A 23,320-nucleotide genomic window follows, 5' to 3' on the forward strand; every position below is an offset into this window, starting at 1 on the left:
AAGGCACAGAACGTGAATTATGAAATTACAGGTTCGCTTACAATGTTAGTTTTCCAGAAACCTGCTTCATCTTAATGACTGCTGCAAAACAAAGATGAAGTTGTTGTGAAACCACCATACTGGATCTGGGCAACATGGATTCAACCTAGTCATCCGTCCTGAAAATAGGCTAGCATCGCTAAGACAGCCACTCACTACCAGAGTCCACATAACTGAAAGAGACTAGCTCAGTTAGGTCCAGGTTCTTGGGCTACGTGGACCTGCACCCACTGAAAGCATTAACAATGAACTCCGTGACACCAAAATGAGAACCCACAATTCAGAAATCATAAAAAGCATACCATAAACCAAAATCATTCTCTGTTAAACAGCTTAGTTGTGAGCTGGGCTTTGGTTATTGAAACAATTTGAAGGAACTAATAAATATACAATCCACACCTGCTTATAATCATAAAGGGGGTTTCAAAAACCCAATTTCAACACGAAGAGCTCATTTATCTGTGCCTTCTCCCCAAACAATAATACCCAAACGCTGTGAAGCAAGAGGGTCAGTTATCTATTTACCTATCGGTGACCAACAACGGAACTTTAGTGCTTTCAAGAGTCAGGCCATTTTTATCCTTATTTTAAACAGCTAAACCAAGACTTCTGTTATCAGAAGGAGCAATCTGCTGCAAGGGTCCGCCCAAATTCCAAGCACCTGCTTTCTCTGGTCTGGAGGCAGATGGTACATCATAAAAATAAAAGTCATAGGGAAAACGTACAGAAAGCTATTCCCTTTAAAACCCTTAAGGAGGTTCTGTTTCCTAAAATCGAATACTATAAATATACATGTTTATGTTAATATCTTAGCTTAGAATTTGGGAACTTGAGGCAGGGGCATTAAAAAAAGTTTCCTTAGCCTGATTCATATGCATGTGTTCACATAGTTCCGTAGAATGGGAAAATGGCCTTTACTTTAGCTTATTAGCACCTCAACAGGACGGTTTATTTCTGGAATTTTAACAAGTATCCTACACAGCAGCAGCTGTTGTCCTCTCCTTCAATACTTCCACTAACTGCATCGCTGTGAAGTTCTTTTCCAGTAACTAAGCCACTACTCAGTGGGTGTCTGAGTCGGCTGGGGACGCTATAACCACGTATCACAAACGCGGCGTCTTTAACTACAGGGAGTTCTTTCTCACTGTTCTGGAGGCTGGGGAGTCAAAGATGGAGGCACTGGCTAGTTCAGCTGCCCTGTGAGTGTTCTCTTTCTGGTTTGCAGGCAGCTGCCTTCTCCCCATGTCCTCACAATGGAGATGGAAAGCGAGCTCTGGTATCTTCTCATGAGAACCCTCATTCCATTGTGGAGACCCCACTCGCATGATCTCACCAGAACCTGATTACCTCCCAAAGGTCCCACCTCCAGACACCATCACATGGGGATTAGGACTTCTTCGTATGAAGTTCGGAAGGACACAACCATTCAGTTTGTAACAAAGGGGTCACTTCCTTTATTAGCTTTGGACTCGTATAGATGATCTAGGCGGTAATAAATCTGCTTTTTCACAATAATTATGTAAGATGGTGCTTCTCAAACCAGAATCAAACCAGAATCCCCTGCAGTGAATCAAAACATGGGTTTCTTGGCCTGAGCCCCAGAGATTCTGACTTAGCAGGTCTAGGGTGAGATCTGAGAATCTGTATTTCTCACAAGCTCCCAGGTGATGCTGATGCTCTGTCTGAGGCCCACACTTGGAAAACTACTAAGGTAAGGGCGCCTGTGTGGCTCAGTCCTTAAACGCCTGCCTTCTGCTCTGGTCATGAACCCAGGGTCCTGGGATCAAGCCTCACCTCCTCGGGCTCCTGCCCGCTTCTCCCTCTGTCCTCCCCCTGCTTGTATTCCGTCTCTCTGTCAGATAAATAAATAAAATCTTAAAAAAAAAAAAAATACTAATGTAGGGATTCCCACTGGACCGTTAATATCAGTTATCACACTTGTATTGGCTTCTCGGTAAATACCCATTTTCCGCTGAACACATTTGAAATGTCACACTTACATACAAAAGTGTCTAATAAGCAGATGGACAGATCTGCTGAGGGGAGACTGCTTTCTGCTGTGAGCACCCAGGGAGAGTGCATTAATGCTGTATGTTCGATGAGCTAACGTGTGACTCCACAGATCACCGGGATTGACAAGAACGTCTCCTGACATCTTCTCCTTAGTAATTTTTATCCCAGAATTTAGATTTGCTCTTTAAAGTTGCTGGATTCTGCTATCCTACATCTACAAGCACACTGTAATAGTTTGGACCGATCCGTAATTTTGATAAAAGCTTAATACAAAGCCCCTGAGCAATGCTTAGTATTTATGCTCAAGCCATTTGTCCTATAACCACCCTTGCTTAAATTTTAAAGCATGGGTCTGTCACAAAACAGCCTCATAACTTTAAGATTTACTTCAAGAACACTTTGGAATGTAAACATACCTTGTTTAACTTTACAAAATATTCCAGTCCAGCCTCCAAGGGATTTGTATCACAGTTCATCTAAAAGAGAAGCACACATCTTTTTAAAAGATATTATTTTCAAGTAATCTCTACACCCAATATGGGGCTTGAACTCACAACCTTGAGATCCAGAGTCACATGTTTTACCAACCGAGCCAGCAGGTGCCCCTGGAAACATGAATTTTCAATCTTAGATGAGTGAAAATCATTTCAGTAACATCACCTTCATATGTCAGTTTTTTTCAGTGAAGAGAAACGCTTTTGGATTTTGAACACAGATTCTGAAAGGAAAGTTATAGACTGGTCTTTAAAGTAATTTTTAAACTGAAGTTGAAATGTAGCTTGTCAGGAAATATTATCATTGGAATAGCATATTAGACCTTAAAATTCAGTTTGTTCCTGTGGCTCTTCTACTGATAATAAATATCTGAGGGATATCACAACATGCTGGTCCTCCCCGAAATAAGACACTAATATGTTTTTATATAATAGTTATATATAGTTAGGTCTTGAAAAGCTATTAGGTAATTTACTTATCTTGCAATCAGCCAGGAATCAGGACAAGCGGAGGAGAAAGCAGATGGTAGGAAAATGGCTTTGACAGAGTTCAAGAAAGAAAAAAGGAAACAAGGATCGAATATCTGCCTTTTCATTTATGGTTGAATAACTGAATAATTACAATACAATACAATATAATACACTTTATTTTTTCAAAGATTTTATGTATTTGAGAGAAAGTGAGTGAGAGAGAAAGAGAGAGCATGGGGAGGGAGGGGCAGAAGATGAAGCAGACGGAGCAGAGAGCCCCTATGTGTGGCTCTATCCTGGGACTCCAGGATGACCTGAGCCTAAGGCAGACACTTAACCAAGTGAGCCACTGAGACATCCCTATAATACACTTTCAGTTGAAACTAAAGCCACTCTTTGGGACTAGACCGGAAGTTACTGGATTTTGTTTGTTTTCTTATTGTTCCCTTTTTCCCTAAGAAAACTGGTCGAAACTCCATAAAAAGTAGCCAAACTTTTTTAAAAAGACAACATTACTCATATAAACAATATGAGTAATATAAACTTGTTTTTATAGGATATAAAATTTGGTCTCTCATACTTCCTAATCAATTTGAGCAACTCCAAACTTATTTTTCTGTCTGCTCAAAGTTTCAGAATTTCTCTAGAAAAAAATGAAAACAAAGCACAGAAGATTGCTGTGGTACCACCAGAGGGCGTGCTGGCACTGCTGGGAAATCTGAGGGCTGTGGGAGGAAGAAACGCTTTTTGGAGGGCTGCGGAAGAGCAAGGAGAGTGGAGAAATGGCTAACTCCAAAGGCGGCATCTGCTGCTTCATTCCTTGAGGAATGTGGGGACAGAGCTGTCTCTGTCTTCTATGTCTCTCCCTGCAGCAGCCTCATCACAAGCCCCTGCTGTAGGCTGAGAATCCCCTAGTAGAGTGCCTCTCCTGAAACAAAGAAAGAAAGAAAGAAAGAAAGAAAGAAAGAAAGAAAGAAAGAAAGAAAGAAAGAAAGAAAAAAGCAACTTGCCCCAAAGCCCGGGTTCTTTCAGTGGCTCCTGGAAGCTTCCTCTCCACCTCGAAGCCCACTTGCTTCTGCCCACGGTCTGGATGTCCCAAGGGCCCGGCTATGCCTTCAAAGCTACCTTGTGCTCCAGTTAAATTCATCGTGTGCTAGGAACTCTATCTAATAACTCTGATAACTTTGTAGGATAAAGATAAGCTTCATTTTAGGGGTGTCTCAGTGGCTCAGTCGGTTAAGCGTCGCCTTTGGCTCAGGTCATGATCTTGGGGGTCCTGGGATCAAGTACCAAACCAGGCTCCCTGCTCAGTGAGGAGTCTGCTTCTCGCTCTCCCTCTGCCCCTCCTCATCCCCTGCTTGTGCTCTTTTTTTCCTCTCTCAAATAAATAAATAAAATCTTTTTTAAAAATAAGATAATCTTCATTTTACGGAGAAATAAACAGAGGTTCTGGAGGGTTAAGTCCACGTAGCTAATATGTGATGGAGGATAAATTCAAACCCAAGAGACCGCACTCTGAAGTATATCCTTTACTACTATCCTTTTATGTCACTTGTCAGGCCGCAAACTCAAGGAAACAACTTCTAAAGAGATATGAAAAAATTAAGGGGTCCAGAGATAGCCTGCCATTGGAGATAAAACAGAACAGACTCTGAACCACAGTTTGGCTATTTCTGTGTAATCAGAACTAAGTTGTTTACTGTTTCTCAGTGTGATTGTGTATAGAATAGGATCATTTAGATACCCCCCACCAACTCCAAATCCCTTGCCCAAGAATCAACAATAATAACTTCTTCAGGGAGAGTTGAGAAAGTAAAATAAATCATGCCCATGGAAAACCCCAGAAACCCTTAGTTCCCATTACCAACACTGGAAGCAGGTTAGACCAACACATCCTAGATCACCAACTCTCTTCCTCAGAAACACACATTTTGGGGTCGCCTGGGTGGCTCAGTGGGTTAATGCCTCTGTCTTCGGCTCAGGTCATGATCCCAGGGTCCTGGGATCGAGCCCCACATCGGGCTCTCTGCTCTGCGGGGAGCCTGCTTCCTCCTCTCTTTCTCTCTGCCTGCCTCTCTGCCTACTTGTGATCTCTGTCTGTCGAATAAATAAATACAATCTTAAAAAAAAAAAAAAAAGAAACACACATTTTGGTGTCATTTCCCCAAAAGGTACATAAGAAGAAAATGAGGGTGGGCGGGCAATGCAACAGAAGAAGAGGAAGAAAAGCACCCCTCAGACACTGTGGGGCAAGCAGGCCCCCTAGAGAAGCCGCAGCTCCACACACAATCAGAGATGGATGTCCGGGGCTCTTGGCCAAATGGGAGGAGGTAAAGCAGAATAAACAGTGTGTCATAATTCCACCAAACTTTCAACTGGGAAATGAAGGAGAAAAACATCTTCCCTTAATTAAATAAAGTTATCTAGTAGCACATCGTTTCTGACATAACAGCCAGAGCCAGTGTTGATGCAATTAAAACTAGCCCTTACATCAAAGTCAGATACAATAAACAAAACTGTAACGAAGACCAGCATCTCAAACCTCTGACCCCCAGGCTCTGAAAGCCTTCTCCAGTCTTAAGGCATTCATGGCGTATGTTCCGAAGTTATCGATTCCCTCCTCCTGGCCTGCGTTCATGATAACGTCATAAAGTGCTGCGGAGTCTTCTCGTCTGTGGTACAGCTCCCAACCCAGCTCACCTGAAACAAACCCACAAGTACCCACTCGAGTGAGGTCAATGATCACTCGGTCTAACGTGCATTAGCGAAAACACATAAATAAATGGAGTGTGTCCACTTATGTAATATAGATATGCTGGAGTTTTAAAAGATCAGCTCACCACAAAGTTGCAACAAACTCCCCCCTGCAAAGGCAGATGCCATATCACAGATGCATTCATGCCCCAGCTTGTCTCCCACATAGACAGAGATATCCAGGACACCTCTTCTCATGACACAGAAAGCCGGTAATACAGGACTTAATCTGGACCCTTGACCTCAGCTTCATAATGTTAAGTGAGTAATTAGCACAGCAGAGTTTATCACGATAAAGGGTTTGAGGTTTAGAAACCTCAGCCCCCGGGGCGTGTGGGTGGCTCAGTCGGTTGAGCGGCCAACTGTTGGTTTCAGCTCAGGTCATGATCTCCTGGTCCTGGGACTGAGCCCCAGGTCAGGCTCTGTGCTCAAGGGGGAGTGGGAGTCTGCTTATGGATTCTCTCTCCTTCTCCCTCTGCCCCTCCCCCTGCTTCTGCTCTCTCGTGCTCTCTCTCAAATGAACAAATAAATTTTTATTGAAAGAAAGACAGAGAGAAAGAGAAAGAAAGAGAGAAAAAGGGAAAGAAAAAGAAAGAAAGAAAGAAAGAAAGAAAGAAAGAAAGAAAGAAAGAAAGAAAGAAAAGGAAGGAACCTCAATCCCCAGCTCCTTGTCCCCAAATCACAAGGCTTAAAAATATAGACAATCGACAATTATTCAAATGGTCTTCACTGTGGGAGAACCATGAACCCTAATGCCCCCACACTCCTCTTCTTCCCACTTGGTCCTTTTATTTACCATGAGAGCTGGGCAAAACCCAAAGGAAATGAAACCCAACCCGAATAGTCTGTCTATTTTTTATTCTGCTTATGTTTTATGCTAGTCACTACTTTGCGAGGGTCAAGTGAAAGAAGGATGGGGAAAGTGGACAGTGGAAGCCCAGAGAAGAACTATAGCCTTTACACTTCCTGTATGTTCTCCTTGTTCCCCAGTGTTGAGGGCTGATGCTGATGTTTTTCCAGGATACCACCAGAACATGAGTAACGTGTAACTGAATGAAGGCCTAGGCACCGAGTACTGTGTGAAAGAACAAGGAGGACCAGAGGAAGTTGGAAGTGAGCCCACAGCACCAATTGGGAACCGAAGAGCAATCATTCATTTTTATTTCAAAGACACAGCATGTACAAGGTTAGGTGCTATAAGAAGATTTCCCTAAAAGAGCCTTAATGGTAATACTTGAACAGAGGTACTTGATACATTTAAGGTCTCTATAAGAGATTTTATCTATGGGAGACCATCTTTTTTTTTCTTTTTCTTTTCTTTTCTTTTCTTTTTTTTTTTTTTAAAGATTTTTAAGGTTTATTTATTTGACAGCGAGCACAAGCAGGAGGAGAGGGAGAAGCAAACTCCCTGCTGAGCAGGAAGCCCAATGTGGGGCTCGATCCCAGGACCCTGGGATCATGACCTGATCCAAAGGCGGGTGCTGAACCTACAGAGTGCTGAACCCAGACGCCCCATGGGAGACCATCTTGAATGTTCCTAGAAAGAGTCAGTTGACCTGAATATGCTGTCAACCCTTCCAACGATTCTAACAGCTATCCTCTTCCAACTTTTTAATCTACCCTTCCAAATAATAAGGTGTCATGGGATTGGAACAATGATTGGAAATCTGGGAAATGGCTCTCCCAGACTAGGAGTGAACAGACTTATTATTTTAAGAGTTGGACAGGAGAAATCTTCCTCCAGAGTTATACTGACAAAAGTATGCGTGTCTGCAAGGGCATGTGTGTATGTGTGTGCACAGGCATATGTTCATTTGTGCTCGCTTCTTTTACATTTTAGAGACCTCCTCTGAAATTTTAGAGAATTATTTTCCAATTCTTACCAGTATAAGATATCCTAATAGCAGTGACAGGAATGTTTGAAACCTTTAAAGACTTGGTTTGAAGAAACTTGAAAACATCGTCACTAAGATCTTCAGCAGTCAGTTTCTGAAGAACCTTTCTTGCATGGGGCCCTGCAACACCAAGGACCCCAAGCTCATCGGTTATGTTTTTAATTTCAACATCATATCCACCGTTGACAGCCTCTTCTTCAATCCATCTGCATTTGAGTCACAAACATTGTGTTAAATCTTGCTTGAATAATGCATGTTGGTAACATATTAATTCTCTGAAGACATGTTCTGTGTCTAGAATTACCAGGAAGTCCCCAGAGTGTCATTTCGTATAACAACCTAATTTTTTAAGTTGAGGAAACTGAGTCCCAGAGATGTTCAGTGATTCTCTTTAAACCACCCACTTATAAACTTGGGGATAATTTTTCATAGTACAGAAGGAGCCTTCAATTTAAGTAAGTTCTGCCACATAATTCTTTTAAATAGTGACAGCCCTATTGCATTTAAACTAATGATTCAATCTTCAAAGATTTGAACCCAAATTTTCTCTAATACCTATACACAGAAGGCCCATTTGTGCTGCTGAAGGTTAATAATGTGCCCTGCCACCAGACACATAATTGCTTTGACAATCAGAAGGAAACAATAAAAACTCTAAAGACTGGTTTCAATTTCTAAGTCTTGATGAATTATTGGAACCCAGTTTTAGGGTTTGTTTATAATTTATTGAGAGTCCCTGGAGCTACATAAAATGATCATCTGGGTTTACACAAAGCTATGCTACTAAGATACATCTTGGGTTGGAGGGTATACTTTGCATCATTTTACAACCATAGTGAGAATCTCAGAGTAAGACATCTATTAAACAATAGCATTTGAAATATTTTTGGAATACTAAAGACTAAGGTTTGATAGTAGACTAAATCATAGACCAAAGACTCACGTGAAGGATTGACGTGGCAAGTCAATGATTTAAATCTAGCTGTGGGCCAGAGAGCAACAAGCATGAAGAAGGAGGAAGATAACCCAGGGAAGCCGCTTACTGAAGTGGACTGAACACGGGCATCAGAATCAAAAGGAACTGGTTTACACAAGTTATTCTAAGTCAGACTTCAGTTTTCTCATATGAAAATGGGAATAATATAGACCTTGCAGATATATCTATTAAGAGGATTAATTGAGATAATGTCTAAAGAGAGTTTTGACACTTGATGATGCCTAATAATTAGGAGTTAATATTTTTAGAACCAGCAAACTCTATGAATGGATTACCTTTTGGGGGGAAGAGTGGGGACAGGGTCCCTCACTTCGAATAATTTCCTATAAAAGAGATGAAGTTTAATTGAAACAAAAAGGTTTAAGAATTGAAGTTGTACTTTCAGCTACCGGTAAAAGAAAAGCTCACTGCAAGATTGAGTCAGTACACAATCCACATAAAATTTTCTTATTAGGTGCATACTTACCGAAGATCATGAAGTTCAGATCCAGAACCAGTTATTAGTAAAAACTCCCCAGGAGTTTGGTGAGAAACAGTCAACTCAGCATATACTCGACCTTTTGGTGTCAACATATGACTTATATTCGTAAAACCCACCTACACAGAAGAATTTAAAATTACCTCAGGATGCAAATGAAATCTTACATATCCTTTTAATACAACGTGGAAATAAAAATGCAAGTATCAACAATGAAAAACATCTGACTCTTACCATTTATATCAATTGTGTGAACTATCTTTAAACCTAAACCCAAGATTAATTTTGAAGTTCTTAATTTCAATGATAATTATAACTATTTGTCATAAAAATTACACTGGAGTCAATTTTGCAGTTCCCTGCTGACACAATTTAGCAAAGTCATAAGGTCCTTGGATGATAATTCATTCAACAAAATTTAAATTAGAAAATTAGCTAGAATATTCATGGTCGGTTGAAGAGCTCCAGCATTCATACAGAAATCATTAGGTGTTCTAAAATAACATACTAACTGGAAAAAAAAAATGAGAGAACAGAGAATTAAGCAGGCCAGAATCCTGACCCTCGAACCCATATAAGGTTATTTACCTTTGGGATGACATTTGCAAAGAGATGGTCCAACAATCGAACAGAGTCTTGGCCTTTGATGTTAAACTTGCCAAATGGTGACAGGTCAATAACCCCTACTTTTTGCATAACCTGTTTATACTCAAACCCCACAGGCTCAAACCAGTTTGTGCGGCGAAAACTGGGCCTGAAACACAATGTTTGTCATAAAACAACTGTCATTCATTTAAAAAAAAATACAGAATATTTACTAAATGCTATTAATCTAGAAAATCCCCTTTAGAGAAAAAAGTACAACCTAACGTTCTGTTCTGTGAATCATACATATATGGTAGAAACTGATTTTTTTAAAGGTACTCTTCTATTCCTTTGACCCATTTTGGAGTGAATGACGTAGTATTAATTAAGTAGAGATTATGATAGGCCATGAGGGCTCTCAGATCTGGAAGGAGGCACAGAAGTCTACCAGTCCTGAGGTTTTCAATCTTGGTTGCATATTAGAATCACCTGGGGAGCATGTAAAAAATCACCTTTTTTTGGATATAATTAAATCAGAATATGAGGGGGTAGAGCTATCATCTCCAGTGCATCTCAAACACTGAAACAACTACAAATCACTTATACTTGTTAAAATGCAGATTCTAATGCAGCAGGTCTGGGGCAGGGCCCTACACTCTGCATTCTTAGAGGTGATGCTCATGCTGTTGGTCCACACCCAGAATAAGGACTTGGTTCAACATCTTCATTTTTTAGAGAAAAGGCATAAGGTGATTTCCAAGGCTTTTGCCTTAGTAAATGACAGCGCTTGTCCTGGAACAAAAGTCCACTGACTGATGGAGGGTCCTTTCTACTTGACAGAGGTGACTTCTAATGTGGTATTTTAACCACAGAACAGACAACTGTCTGCTAAATGAGTTTTCAGTCATTTTATTATTAAAATAATAGAAGAAACCGGTCAGATCCAAAGAGCAAAGGTGAAGAATAGATCTGGCATTTACCTGAGTCATTTAGGAAAAACCGAACCAGTATTTTGCCCCCAGACATTCTAGACTGATTGTCAACTGAGCCCAAACTCATTAATCAAAAACTGGGACTCTACTATTCTTTATACCATTTAGATCTGGTCTTAAAGTAGACATTAAAATCTGCTTAAACACACAAAATGGAAAGTCCAAAAGAGAGAGAGAGAGAGAAGTAACAATTTCTAGATTTGCTATTTGTTTTCTCTTGGTTTATGGATTCTTATGAGAAAAAATATATAATCACTACTAATCCCAAACGACAACAATGGCATATAATCCAAGTGCAACTATGGCAACAACTTTAGAGGAATTCAGAGAATTGTTTTAGTGATGTGCTCTATGCTTTAGCTTAATGTAAAATGCTAAGTAAATTATCTTTCCCCCTAATTTATCAATGGTACACATAATTTGCATGACTCACTGCACACACACTAGAAAGCTGTTGCTATGAGCTCTTCCTTGATCAACAGAAAATCCATATTGACATACTATTTCTATTCAGTGGGATTTGATCAGGCCTCCTAAACCAGGACACATCTTTAGGAGCCAACTGAAGCCAGGGGGGGATGTGGAGGGGATGGGGAAGGTTCCTCTGAGCTCCTGGAAATGCCAAGTAGACACCTCACCTCAGCTGGCTGCAGGACTCTGGAGGCCACAGGGGTCCTAGATGCAAGCCAGTGTCATATGGCATAGACTAATGCTTCCACTGCCAGAAAATAACTTTTTAAAAAAGATTTTATTTATTTATTTATTTTGACAGATGGAGATCACAGGTAGGCAGAGAGGCAGGCAGAGAGAGAGGAGGAAGCAGGCCCCCCTGCTGAGCAGAGAGCCCGATGTGGGGCTCGATCCCAGGACCCTGGGATCATGACCTGAGCCGAAGGCAGAGGCTTTAAACCACTGAGCCACCCAGGTGCCCCCAGAAAATAACTTTTGTAGGAAAAGGCTCAATGCTCTTGGGAATGGGGTAAAGTGACTTGGAGTGGGGAGCGGGGTGTTTTTTTTATGTCCCTCCATTCCATCTCCAAAATTTCATTCTACATTCGGAGCCTCAGGCATGTTACCATTCACTTACCTGTACTGAGTGTCCTGACCCGGTTTGTAGAACCAATGTGGCTGCTCCCAGCCTGCATGGAAACCCATGGAACACTTAGACTCCAGGGTTTTATAAAGCCCGCTGACTCGCTGAGTTGGCCTCCCAGCAAATCGTTCTTCTTTAGGATAACCAACTGAAAAAGAAAAACTAGTACGTAAATAGCATATAACCAAAACTATAAACAACTTTGAAGGCATTCAAAAAATAGAAAACACAGTTCTTAACACCCAGAAGCATATATATAGATATAGATATAGGTATATATATCTTATGTAAAAGATAGAAATTTCACTTCTTGTGGTGACCATTTCACAATGTATACAAATGTCAAAATGCTGTTGTACTCCTGAAACTAACATAATATTGTATGTCAACTATACTGCAATTTTAAGAAATTATGTAAAAGAGTACCTGGGTGGCTCAGTCAGCTAAGCGACTGACTCTTGGTTTCAGCTCAGGTAGTAATCTCAGGGTCCTGAGATGGAGCCCCAAGTCACGCTCTGGGCTCAACACAGAGTCTGCTTGGGACTTTCTCTCTCCCTCTCCCCCCTCCCCTAACTCACTTGCTCTCTCTCTCTCTCTCAAATAAATAAATAAATCTTTTTAAAAATCTTATGTAAAAAAAGCCAAACTATCATTTATATAACTATCCAAGGCTAGTGTAAAAGGAGACTTAGACCTTAAAATCACTGATACATTCTGATGTTAAAGATACATGTTCACATAGATTCCTTGTTGTGTCTTAAAGGCATAGTGCTTATTAGGATCCCTACGTACTCCTACTACAGTGCGCAGAATAGCAAGCAGCTCAAATCAGAGGCACTGCAAGTCGATTCGGAATACACTTTGTAGATAACTGTAAATTTGCACTTTACCAATATTGTTGAATCCATATGACTCTCTTGCTTTGGCCTCAGTGTACTGCGTTGTCGTCCATTTGCCATAGCGATTGGGATCCAATTCTATCAGATCAAAAGGTGGTTCTCCATGCAGGATCCAGTCACTGAGATATTTCCCCATCCCACCAGCATGGATTATGCCATATCTTTCAAAATACAGAGATAAATACACCGTTACTAAAATATGTTGTCTTCAAAGAATGAAACATGTACAACTATTTTACAGGTCCCCCAAGCTGGAGTGTTTTGTGCTATTCAGAACGCTCGACAACATAATGTAATCTTTTTTCTCAAAAAAAAAAAAAAAAATATGTTTAGGCATCTAAATTAAAGGGACCTGACTGTAGCTAGTTTGTTTTCATAGTTTCAAGAGATGCATACCTGCAAAATACCCTACAGCTCTAGGGAAGAGGCTCACTTTAGGAAAATGGGGGAAAGGAAACAAAGAGGAAGACTTAGTTATGATCTCCTCAGCCCCCATCCCCACCCCCGCCGGGAGCTAGGAGTATCTTGGAGTGACAAGAAGCTTGCAGGAGAAACTGTACACTGCAGAGGGGCACAAGCATCTCTTCTCAGACTCAATTTAGTTCAAGTCCCCTTAGGTGAGGATCTCTGTGCAGGTACCTGAACCTTGATCTCAGAAACATTCAGAGGAAGAGGCACTCACCCAGGGGCTTGTAGGTAGGGGAGGGAAAGGACTGCCGTCCCTTGTGTTTTGCAACAAATGGGTCACTTGTTGGCAAAGGTTGGCTTGTTTGTTATTTCTATATGATGATGCTTTAAAACCAAGAACATGACTGTGGTGGATAATTTGATCTCAGATGAAGGAATCACAGTTTCACACTGGCTGCATGTAGTTCTACCCACTCATGCTAGTCATGAAGGACTTTCCTGTAGGTCTGTCTGTGGCTTAGGTCAAGAGAAGCATCTGAGTAATTGGATGAGCAGAAAGTCATTGGGGGCGGGGGGGGGGGTGGACCAAGAAAAGGAGCTACAGGGGCAGACCTCAAAATACCAGAAATTCCAGTATCCCAAATGGATTCTAACAGCCAGAATCACTCTGAGAGCTTGGGAAGACCTTAGCAAAAGACTATAAATGTTAACTAACTTTTCCCACAAGATACCAGTTTGGTTATTTTATAAAAATGAATGACTGGAGCGCCTGGGTGGCTCAGTGGGTTGAGCCTCTGCCTTCGTCTCAGGTCATGATCTCAGGGTCCTGGAATCGAGCCCTGCGTCAGGCTCTCTGCTCAATGGGTGGCCTGCTTCTCCCTCTTCACAGCTTGTGTTCTTTTATGCTCTCTCTCTCTCAAATAAATAAAATCTTTAAAAAACAAAAAAGAATGACTAAAGTTGTTACGAGGATATTCCTCAGAGAGAATAAAGAGGCAACAATTTATACTTCTTTGAATCATTTAAAAAAGTGACATGGGTCATCACAATCACCCATAAAAATTTTCACTAAGTTTCAAGAAGGTAATAAAAATGTTTAAACATGCTTAAAATTCACCCATCCAGGTCCATGGAACGATATACAAAAGCCGTCACTTTTGAGAGCTAGAGATACCGTTGATAGGGCCTGAAATTGTGTAAAGTTTTATTAACATTCATTGAGTGACTGCTCTTGCCAGGTATTGCTTTCATCTAACATGTACCAGCTGATTTATTCTTTAACACTTTTATTTCACCAACAGGAAGACCAGCCCCCACACAGTGATTCAGTAAGGTCACCCTTTCATAAAGAGCAGATTCAGGATCCAGACTCACTCATCTGACCCCAGTGTACACTCCCTATTACTGGACTTTGCTCCTTCGATGGTTCTCAATTTTTTTTTTCCAGCCAAGACACACTTGACAGACAGTATTCACATTCTTGACAGACACTTTGGGCCAAGCCAGGGCTGTGCCACGGTTTCCTTTGGTCTCACTGCTACACCATTCTGTTCTCTTTTAACAATGTATATGAGCTAACAAGTAGGGCAGAGCGCTGTTCACTGGGAATAATCCCAAATCAAGTCTAATTTGTTTTCAGAAAGTAAATCCTTGACAAACTTCAGCTCTCCAACCATTAACAAGTTATATGTAAAATGCCACACAACTCAGTGTTCCAAAACAATTATTGGGAGGCCCTGGCTTAGTAGCTAAACGTAAGTATGGAGTAAGAGAGACCTGGGTATGGTTTTTCTTCTGCCAGTATTAGCTGTGTGACCTCGGGCAAATTCCGTAACCACCCTAAGCTTTAGTCTTCTTTTGCACACGCTTTCTTTATGGTGCTGGTGGAGAATTCACGGACATGGCGTTGAAAAGCACATAACAGGCAAGCAATACATGGTGGCTATTGGGTCCTTGTATCGCCAACAACTGATTATGCCTGTGCCCAGCCGGTAAGATTTTCATAAGGAACTAATGTGTGAAGGGGAAGTGGAAGGGAACTTGATGGGGAAAGGAGAGGTGGGTTCTTCCGTTGCTGGTATTAATCTGTGGCGCCTGCTTCTTCTAGATGGCCCAGCTCCTGTGCTTTTTGAGTGTTTGCGTCTGCTCTGTGCAATAGCTTTGTTACACTGTCACACGTAACATCTTATAGCACTCCCCACTCCTTTAATTTGCTGTTTGTAATCTGTTCTACACCAAGAAAAGTAGATTCAATTCAATACAATCCATTCAACATTTGGGGGGCATGGCATCAGTCACCTAGAAACAGAAAACCTTGTTAGAATTGTGACAAAACAAAAGTAAAACAGCCTTGACTGAGGGTGATCTGTGAATAAGGTTAAAAAAAAAAAACAACTGGCATATATATAGACAGTTTGCAAATTCTCTAAATTCTCTGGAATCGTTGTATGAAAATAACAGACAATACTGAAATGCGGATCCATGAGCCCCTCTCCAGACCATGGAGTCAGAATCTATAGGAGTAATGTCTGGGAATCTGTTTGCTTTTATTGGTTTTCTGATTCAACACAACTTCATGGGTTCTCCTGACAAACAGGAATTTCACAGATAGGATGTAAAGGAGGATGAATTATGTGCCAGAGACTAATCACAAGGTAGAGATTCTATTTTAACACGCCAGTCGGATGATTCTGTTGCTCAGCCAGGTATCAAAACCACTGGCCTCCAGTACCATGGAATGATCACAGATGTAAACCAGAAGGGACAGCCAAGGTGAGCATTCTATGTTACATGAGAAATACCTTAGCAATCTCAACTTGTAGATAACAAGAAGTCCTTTTTGGTTTAGACTAAATCTGTCAAAGAGAGTGAGGCACTTTGCCTGTCCCCCATCTGTCATCTTCCCTATCCACCTCCCAATGTCTACAATCTGGGAAAATTACCCAGAACAATCAGAGCAGGAATGCAACATCAGCCCCATGCAATTAGATACAACTTCTAGATAATCAGTAACTGGTGTTCTAAAGAAAGCAACTTCCTAATTTCCTTGGCAAGTAGTAATAGATGCTCCATTAAAGTACAAATATAATAAGGCCAGGGATACTGTCTGCTTGTTCAGAGCATGGCTTATGGCCAATGATCCACAAATAGTTGTTGACTAAATCAGTAATTCTATGAGTCAATTGCAGGATTAAAAAGAATATAGACTTAGGAATAAATTTAGCAAAAGAAGTATAAAACTTATACTCTGAAAACCATAAAGCATTGCTGAAAGAAATTTTAAAAGACCTAAATAAATGGAAAGGCACCTCATGTCCATGAATTGGACTTAATATTGTTATGGCAATACTCCCCAAGTTGATCTACAGATTCAATGCAATACCTAAGAAAAATCTTAGGTGGCTTCTTTGCAAAAATTGACACACTGATCCTAAAAATTATATAAAAATTTTAGGGACCCAGAACAGCCAAAACAATCTTGAAAAACAGCAATGATTCACACTTCCCAACTTCAGAACTTACTACAAAGCTACAGTAACTAAAACAGTGTGGTACTGGCATGACCTATAGATGGAATAGAATTGGGAGTCCAGAAATGAACCCATACATATACGTGAATTGACTTTTGACAAGGATGTCATCGTATAATAGAAAATAAATATTTGATTTTTGTCCCTATTTCCTGGCACAGAACTTTTAATAGCCTCTGGAATTCATAGTCTTTTGTATGCTAAGGAGATGGCTCAAGATGGGGTGAGAGGTAACTTGAGGGACTAAATAGCTTTAGGATAGGGGCTGGTCACAAGAAGTTCAATCATCAAAGAAAAAAAAGTCAATCATCAATGGTCAATGATTTAATCAATTATTACTATGTAATGAAACCTCCATAAAACCCCCTAAATGACAGAGTTCAAAGAGTTTTCAGGTTGGTGAACCTACTGATGTGCTACAAAGGTGGTATGCCAGAGAGGGCATGAAAACTCTGTGCCATATCCCCCCACCCCAACCTCACCCCATGTATCTCTTCTACTTGGCTGTTACTGAATTGTATCCTTTATAACAAATGGGTGAAAGAAAGTATTTTCCTGATTTCTGTGAGTCATTCCAGTGAGTTATCAAACCTGAAAATCCCACATTATGGTCAGTCATTCAGAAGAACAGACAATCCCTGGGAACTTGCAATTGGTGTCTAAAGTGGAGACAGTTTTGTGGGACTGAGTCCTTAACCAGTGGGATCTGCACTAACTCTGGAAGTTAGTATCAGAATTGAATTGAATTGCTGGATACTCAGTTGGTGTAAAAGACTTAGAAAATTGGATGTCGGTGTCAGAGTGGTGTTAGAAAAAAAGATATCACAGAAGCCAATGCAATTCAACAAGGAAAGAACAGTCTTTTCAATAAATGGTGCTGGGATAACTGGCTATGCACAAAAGAACAAGGTTGGACCCTACCTCACACCACATACAAAAATTAACTCAAAATTATTCAAAGATTTAAGAGTAAGAGTTAAAACTTTAAAACTCTTAGAAGAAAACATAGGTATGAATCTTTAAGAACTTGGATTAGAAAATGGTTTCTTAATAAATGACACCAGAACTGCATGCTAAAAAAAAAAATACACATTCTAGACTTCAGCAAAATTTAAAAATTTCATGCTTCAGTGGACACCATCAAGAAAGTGAAAAGACAACTCAAAGAATGAGAAAAAACTTGCAAATCATGTATCTGATAAAGGTCTTGTATCTAGAATATGTAAAGAACTCCCACAACTTAACAATAAAAAGACAAATAATTTTTAAAAAGATTTATTTATTCATTTGAGAGAGCATGTGCATGAGGGTAGGTAGAGGGAGAGGGAGAGAGAGCCCCACGAAGGCTCAATCTCATGACCCTGAGATCACGACCCCCAAAACCAAGAGCCAGATGCTTAATAGACTGCACCATCCAGGCACTCTGACAAATAATTTTTTTTTTAATGGGCAAAGGATATGAATAGGCATTCCTCCAAAGAAGATATGAAAGTAATATACTTGACAAACACTCCTACATGCACATGCCTGCATTGGATGCTATAGGTGATCACCTAAACACTCAGTTAGTTTATGCCCTCTAGCCCTATACCTTCAACTGGTTTTTGCCCTTTAGATGTCCCACAGATGTAAACTTAACACTTCAAACCCAAACTCTCAAAAATGAAACTCATTATTTTTCTGGTTTCTCTCTCCCCGTGGCTCCAGCATCCAACCAGGGGTCAAGGTCAAGTTAGATAGTTTCCCATCATTTGCTATTTTTTTTTTCTCTTCCTCAAGACCTAATGCAATCAATCATCAAGTCCAAGTAAGTTTGTCTCCCATTTCTCAGTTCAGACCACAGCTTCTGTACTGTATTGGCAGGACCACATGCTGACCAGCCCTGTGCCTCTGGATGTACCTCACTGCCTTGCTTTCAGCTGTAGCCCACTCCTACCACGAGGCCTGGCACAGAGCTAGCAATCATTAATATTAGCTGAATAAATGGCCAAATAAAATGGGGAAGAAAAATAGAATATTAGAAATTCCAATATGATGGTAAAGTGGGCTTGACATTAATATTCATCAAATTAATGGGACAAATATTAAAGATGAAACATCAAATGGGTAATGGAATCATAAGTAGTAAGCAACCTGAGGAATCATAAAGAAGTAAATTATGTTGAACACACATGAATTACAGTGAAAAATGCATCAGATACATTATTCATTTGATATTGTGAATTATGTTTGTCACATTGTGTTATGAAAACATCCTTGTAAAATTGGGGTAAATTGACCAATCTGAACATATACAGCATGAAAAGAGACATGAATAATGGAAATGGCGGGAAATATGCAAAGAGAAGTTTCCAGGAAATAATTGCCCTTCTATATGATAAGCTTTAAAACCTATACCAGTGATTAAACCATTAATAATCCATAGTAATTATTTTAAAATTCAAATATTTTATTCCTCAGGGTGCCCGGGTGGCTCAGTCGGTTAAGCGTCTGCCTTTGGCTCAGGTCATGAGCTCAGGGTCCTGGGATCAAGCCCTGCATCAGGCTCCCAGCTCAGAGGGGAGTCTGCTTCTCCTTCTCTCTCTGCCCTTCCCCCATTTGTGCTCTCTCTCTCTCAAATAAATAAATAAATAAATAAAATCTTTTTTTTTTTTTAAAGATTTTATTTATTTATTTGACAGAGAGAAATCACAAGTAGGCAGAGAGGCAGGCAGAGAGAGAGAGGAGGAAGCAGGCTTCCTGCTGAGCAGAAAGCCCGATGTGGGGCTCGAACCCAGGACCTGGGATCATGACCTGAGCCGAAGGCAGTGGCTTAACCCACTGAGCCACCCAGGCGCCCCAATAAATAAAATCTTTAAAAAAAATTTGTTCCTCATACCTCAATGGTCATGAAAGGAAGAAAACTCTCTGCCCCACCACCACTTTCCATTTTGGTCTGAGATTAGGAGACAAGACTTATCTAAAATACTTGATTCCATTTAAAAAACAAACAAACAAAAAAAACTTCACTCTGTAATAAATGTTGAATCAAATGGAGATACTCACCCAAAGCCTATAGCCACCCAGTAGTTTCTGAGCCCCTGATGGGGCCCCACCATAGGCAGAATGTCAGGAGAATAGGTGATAGGGCCATTGACGATATTGATGATGTCAGCCTTTTTCAAGACTGGAACCATTTCCATGGCAGCTTCAACGTGTTCCATGATTCGGTCAAGATCAGACTCAAAGAGCTCCTTTCCAAACCCTGCAAGAGACATACCATTGTGGTCAGGATGCCACAGCTGCCCTGATACATACTCTAAAGTGATCTAAATCTGAATCAGCTTACATGTAAAGATGGTCTTTAGGAAGGTACTTCCTTTTTTTTTTTAAGTCTAAACTTAATATTCACTATCAACAGACAGGTACCCATCATAGTACTGAGAATAATAATGTTATTTTTGTTGAAACAATAAAAATCATGAAAGTCAACCTTTTTCATTAATAATAAATTTAAATCTAGGTATATTAACAGTTTTCAACATTTAATCCAACCATAATTAAAAAAAAAACAATTACTGGTTTCTCAAGACAGAGCTTTTATTCTTTAATTAGTCTACATCTATTCTATCCTCCCAGGTAAGGGCAAATGCAAGCTTACAAAGTCATGTCAGGACATGGGGGATAAACAGAAAAGTACTCCAGGATCGAGGATAAGGGATTCCCAGATGCCTTTCAGGTCTCAGCAGAGGAGGAAGGGCATGGAGGCCTCCTTCCTCAAGCCTGCTCCCCCAAGTATCCGAGAGCTAGAATTCTGAGAAAAGAGTTAGGGTCTTGGAACACAACCTTTTTCTCAGTCCTCAAAGGTACTGTGATTGAAGGCAGGGCCACAGATGAGCTGGGGACTGGTGACTTTCCCACACAGCAGCCAGCCAGCTTGTTCCTCCTGCTACCTACGCACTGGGTCGGCTACATGGAGGGCTGCAGATCACTAGGCTGGGACCGGGATGTGCATGCACCCTGGGCCAGCTGACACCCTGGCTCTCCCTCCAGGTGGAATTATTTAAGTATTTGTTCAACATTTATCTGGAAGTGAGGCTGCCAGCATGAGGGGAGAGCAGAAAGGAAAGTTCTTGGGTGGAGATCAGCCCTCCCTCTGAGATCAGGAGCTATTCCACACAGCCCCAAACATGCAGAGGCCACACAACAAGACAAAAGCCCTCAGCTAGCTGGAGCTGGCGGAACTTCTGTGGAAGGCAACTAAGTGACCATTTGTTGTAACATGGGCATAGGCATATCAAGAAGTAGAAGAGAGGTTCATCCCCTATCCCAAGGGCAATTATCAAAAATAGAATTCTAGAAGTACAATTTCCTCCATTTCTTTATACCCCTTATTTCAGTGTCCCAATGACATTTTAGCACTTTCTATAGATTGTTTTAATTGTTTACCTCCTTACGTAACCTCCATCTTTAATCTAGCTCTGTAGACATGTTTCATGAAAACACAAACAGGTCCATCTCCCTTACAGAACTTGAAAGAGAAACTACAGTTCCTCCTTCTGTGGCATAGGGCTCTTCTAAGCCATTTATGCAGTAGGGGAAGGCTTCAGTTTGCAGGCCAGCCTATCCCGCTCTGTGATGCACTCTTAGCAGGCTGGAAATCCTGTCTCTGATACCCACCATATTTCCAGCAGTCAAAACACGACCATTTAGAAACTCGACCGAATAGGTAGGGGATTGAGGAAAAAGGGGGAGACAGGAGGTCAGTGTAGGCAGGCAAAAATGACCTGAAGACTTCCAAACCATGGGGAGATATGTTTCTTCAGTTTCTCCATCACCAGCGGCCTCTTTTCTCTTTCCTTACTTCTTGCTGTGATAGTTCCAAGGGATGTGAGAACAGAGCTTACCACAAACCATGCACCTCCAAAGTCCCAGGTATCTGGTAGTCTCATATCACGATGTCATCTGATTCTCCAGCCAGCCCCCAGCCACAGAGAAGACAAAACATATGTGACTGACCTGCACATGCTTGCGTTTACGGAACCCACCTGGAGGGACTCCATTGGTGACCCACGCATCCTGCACTTTCATTTTCTCCTGACTCTCGTATGGACCAAACAAAAGCCCATCCCTTTCCTGTCGGAGATAATAGGAGCCTTCCAGGTCACGGAGCACCGGCAGTTCTCGTTTCAAAGCTTTCACTTCTGGTATGGTCGATGTAACAACATATTGATGCTGGACCGGAATGAGAGGATGTTCTAGTCCCACCATCTTACCTACTTCACGAGCCCAAAATCCTTAAAGAAAAAATATCATTTTAAAATGTTACCCCATATGTAAGCATACCACATCTGACATTAATATGGCAATTTATTTTTAAATAAAATATTTAGAAGACTTTAGTACGCATGACAAAGTCAAAAGAATGTCATAACGATTTCAAATGTTTTGTCATTGCAAAACTAAGCGGGGGAAGAGAAGACAGTATTCTACCCTGCCCCAGTGTTTTAAAGGTATCTATAATTTAAGAGTTTACTCCAAAAAAAAAAAAAAAAAAGATTTTGTCCATAAGCAGAGGCAGGCAGGTAAACAACAACAAAAACAAATTTATTTGAAGGGGAACATAAACAACCCAATTATATAAAATGTACAAATGTTGATCAGAAAGACAGTAATGGACTGACCCTGTTCCTGAAAGAGCGCTGATTAAGCGATAAGGGGCCCAGTGTGATCAACATAATAATTATGCATAAGAAAGCCTTGAAAGTCAGTTCCCCCATCCTCCAGGCCCTCCTCTCCCCAAGTTACTGATACCTAAGGTTCTACAAATACAGAATTGTGATCTTAACTTAAAATTTGAAAACGTATATACTTTGGGTGAGAGCACACAGCAAGTTTTATCTGTTATTGTACAAGTTTAGTTAGAATACATTTGTAAGATCCTTTCTTGCAAAGGACATGAAGGAAAAAGTCCAGACTAGGGAGGAATGAGGAGCCACAGAAAAACAGAAAGGACTCCTATGTGGGCAGGACTTCCTGCATGAGAGTGTACCTCACTTTCCAGTGTGTGCTGGGATTGTCATCCACGGGGATGAATCGTATTTTTACTTTGTAAAAGAAGGAATGAAATTGTGGCTCAAAGTACCCTTGATTCTGTATACAGATAAGGAACTAAATTCCAGAGAAGGAAAGAGACATGCCCAAGGTCCCACTGGGAGACTCTGGAATTGTCGCACTTTACTGGTTTTCTTGCAATGGAAAGACTTTATTTTAAAAATCTAAGACAAAAAAAAAATCTAAAACAGCTTTATTTACGTAAAGGTATTTCAGAATCTAGAATGATTATAGGGCAGGGAAGTGGTGGTGTCACCTGACCCATCAGTGGATTATTTGGGAAGAAGAGGTTCTAGTTGCTTGTTCACTTCATAATAATTTTGAGTAATCGTTCAAATGATTAGAGAATCTTATTCAGGTTATTTCTTTAGAAGATGCACTCTTAATTTTTAACCATTTCTGCTTCTGTTTTTTTAGGCATCTAATAATGAGTTCTGGAGCCTTTGTTATTATGAGATTCAGGGCTAGATACAGAATTACCAATTATGAATCAGTCTGGGAACCCAGACTATGTACTCTATGTGTCCAAACTTATTTCTATTTAACTATCTAAACATCATCCTTGTGTTCTGTTATTTT

At 40.6% G+C, this 23,320-nt stretch overlaps 1 protein-coding gene across 1 annotated transcript in view; it reads right to left on the reverse strand.

Moving 5' to 3' along the window:
- DMGDH (dimethylglycine dehydrogenase) overlaps positions 1–23,320 on the reverse strand; it is a 58,186-nt gene that overhangs the window by 17,189 nt on the left and 17,677 nt on the right. Inside the window, exons 6-14 of the mRNA XM_047730706.1 lie at positions 21,676–21,924; positions 19,694–19,892; positions 12,702–12,871; positions 11,806–11,959; positions 9,730–9,895; positions 9,130–9,260; positions 7,655–7,872; positions 5,560–5,717; positions 2,469–2,528 (exon numbers count right to left, since the gene is read on the reverse strand). Of these exons, the coding sequence (XP_047586662.1) occupies positions 2,469–2,528; positions 5,560–5,717; positions 7,655–7,872; positions 9,130–9,260; positions 9,730–9,895; positions 11,806–11,959; positions 12,702–12,871; positions 19,694–19,892; positions 21,676–21,924 (1,505 nt within the window). The remainder of the gene's footprint in view (positions 1–2,468; positions 2,529–5,559; positions 5,718–7,654; positions 7,873–9,129; positions 9,261–9,729; positions 9,896–11,805; positions 11,960–12,701; positions 12,872–19,693; positions 19,893–21,675; positions 21,925–23,320) is intronic.

This window comes from Lutra lutra, chromosome 5 (assembly GCF_902655055.1).
Source record: "Lutra lutra chromosome 5, mLutLut1.2, whole genome shotgun sequence".
Taxonomy (NCBI): Eukaryota; Metazoa; Chordata; class Mammalia; order Carnivora; family Mustelidae; genus Lutra; species Lutra lutra.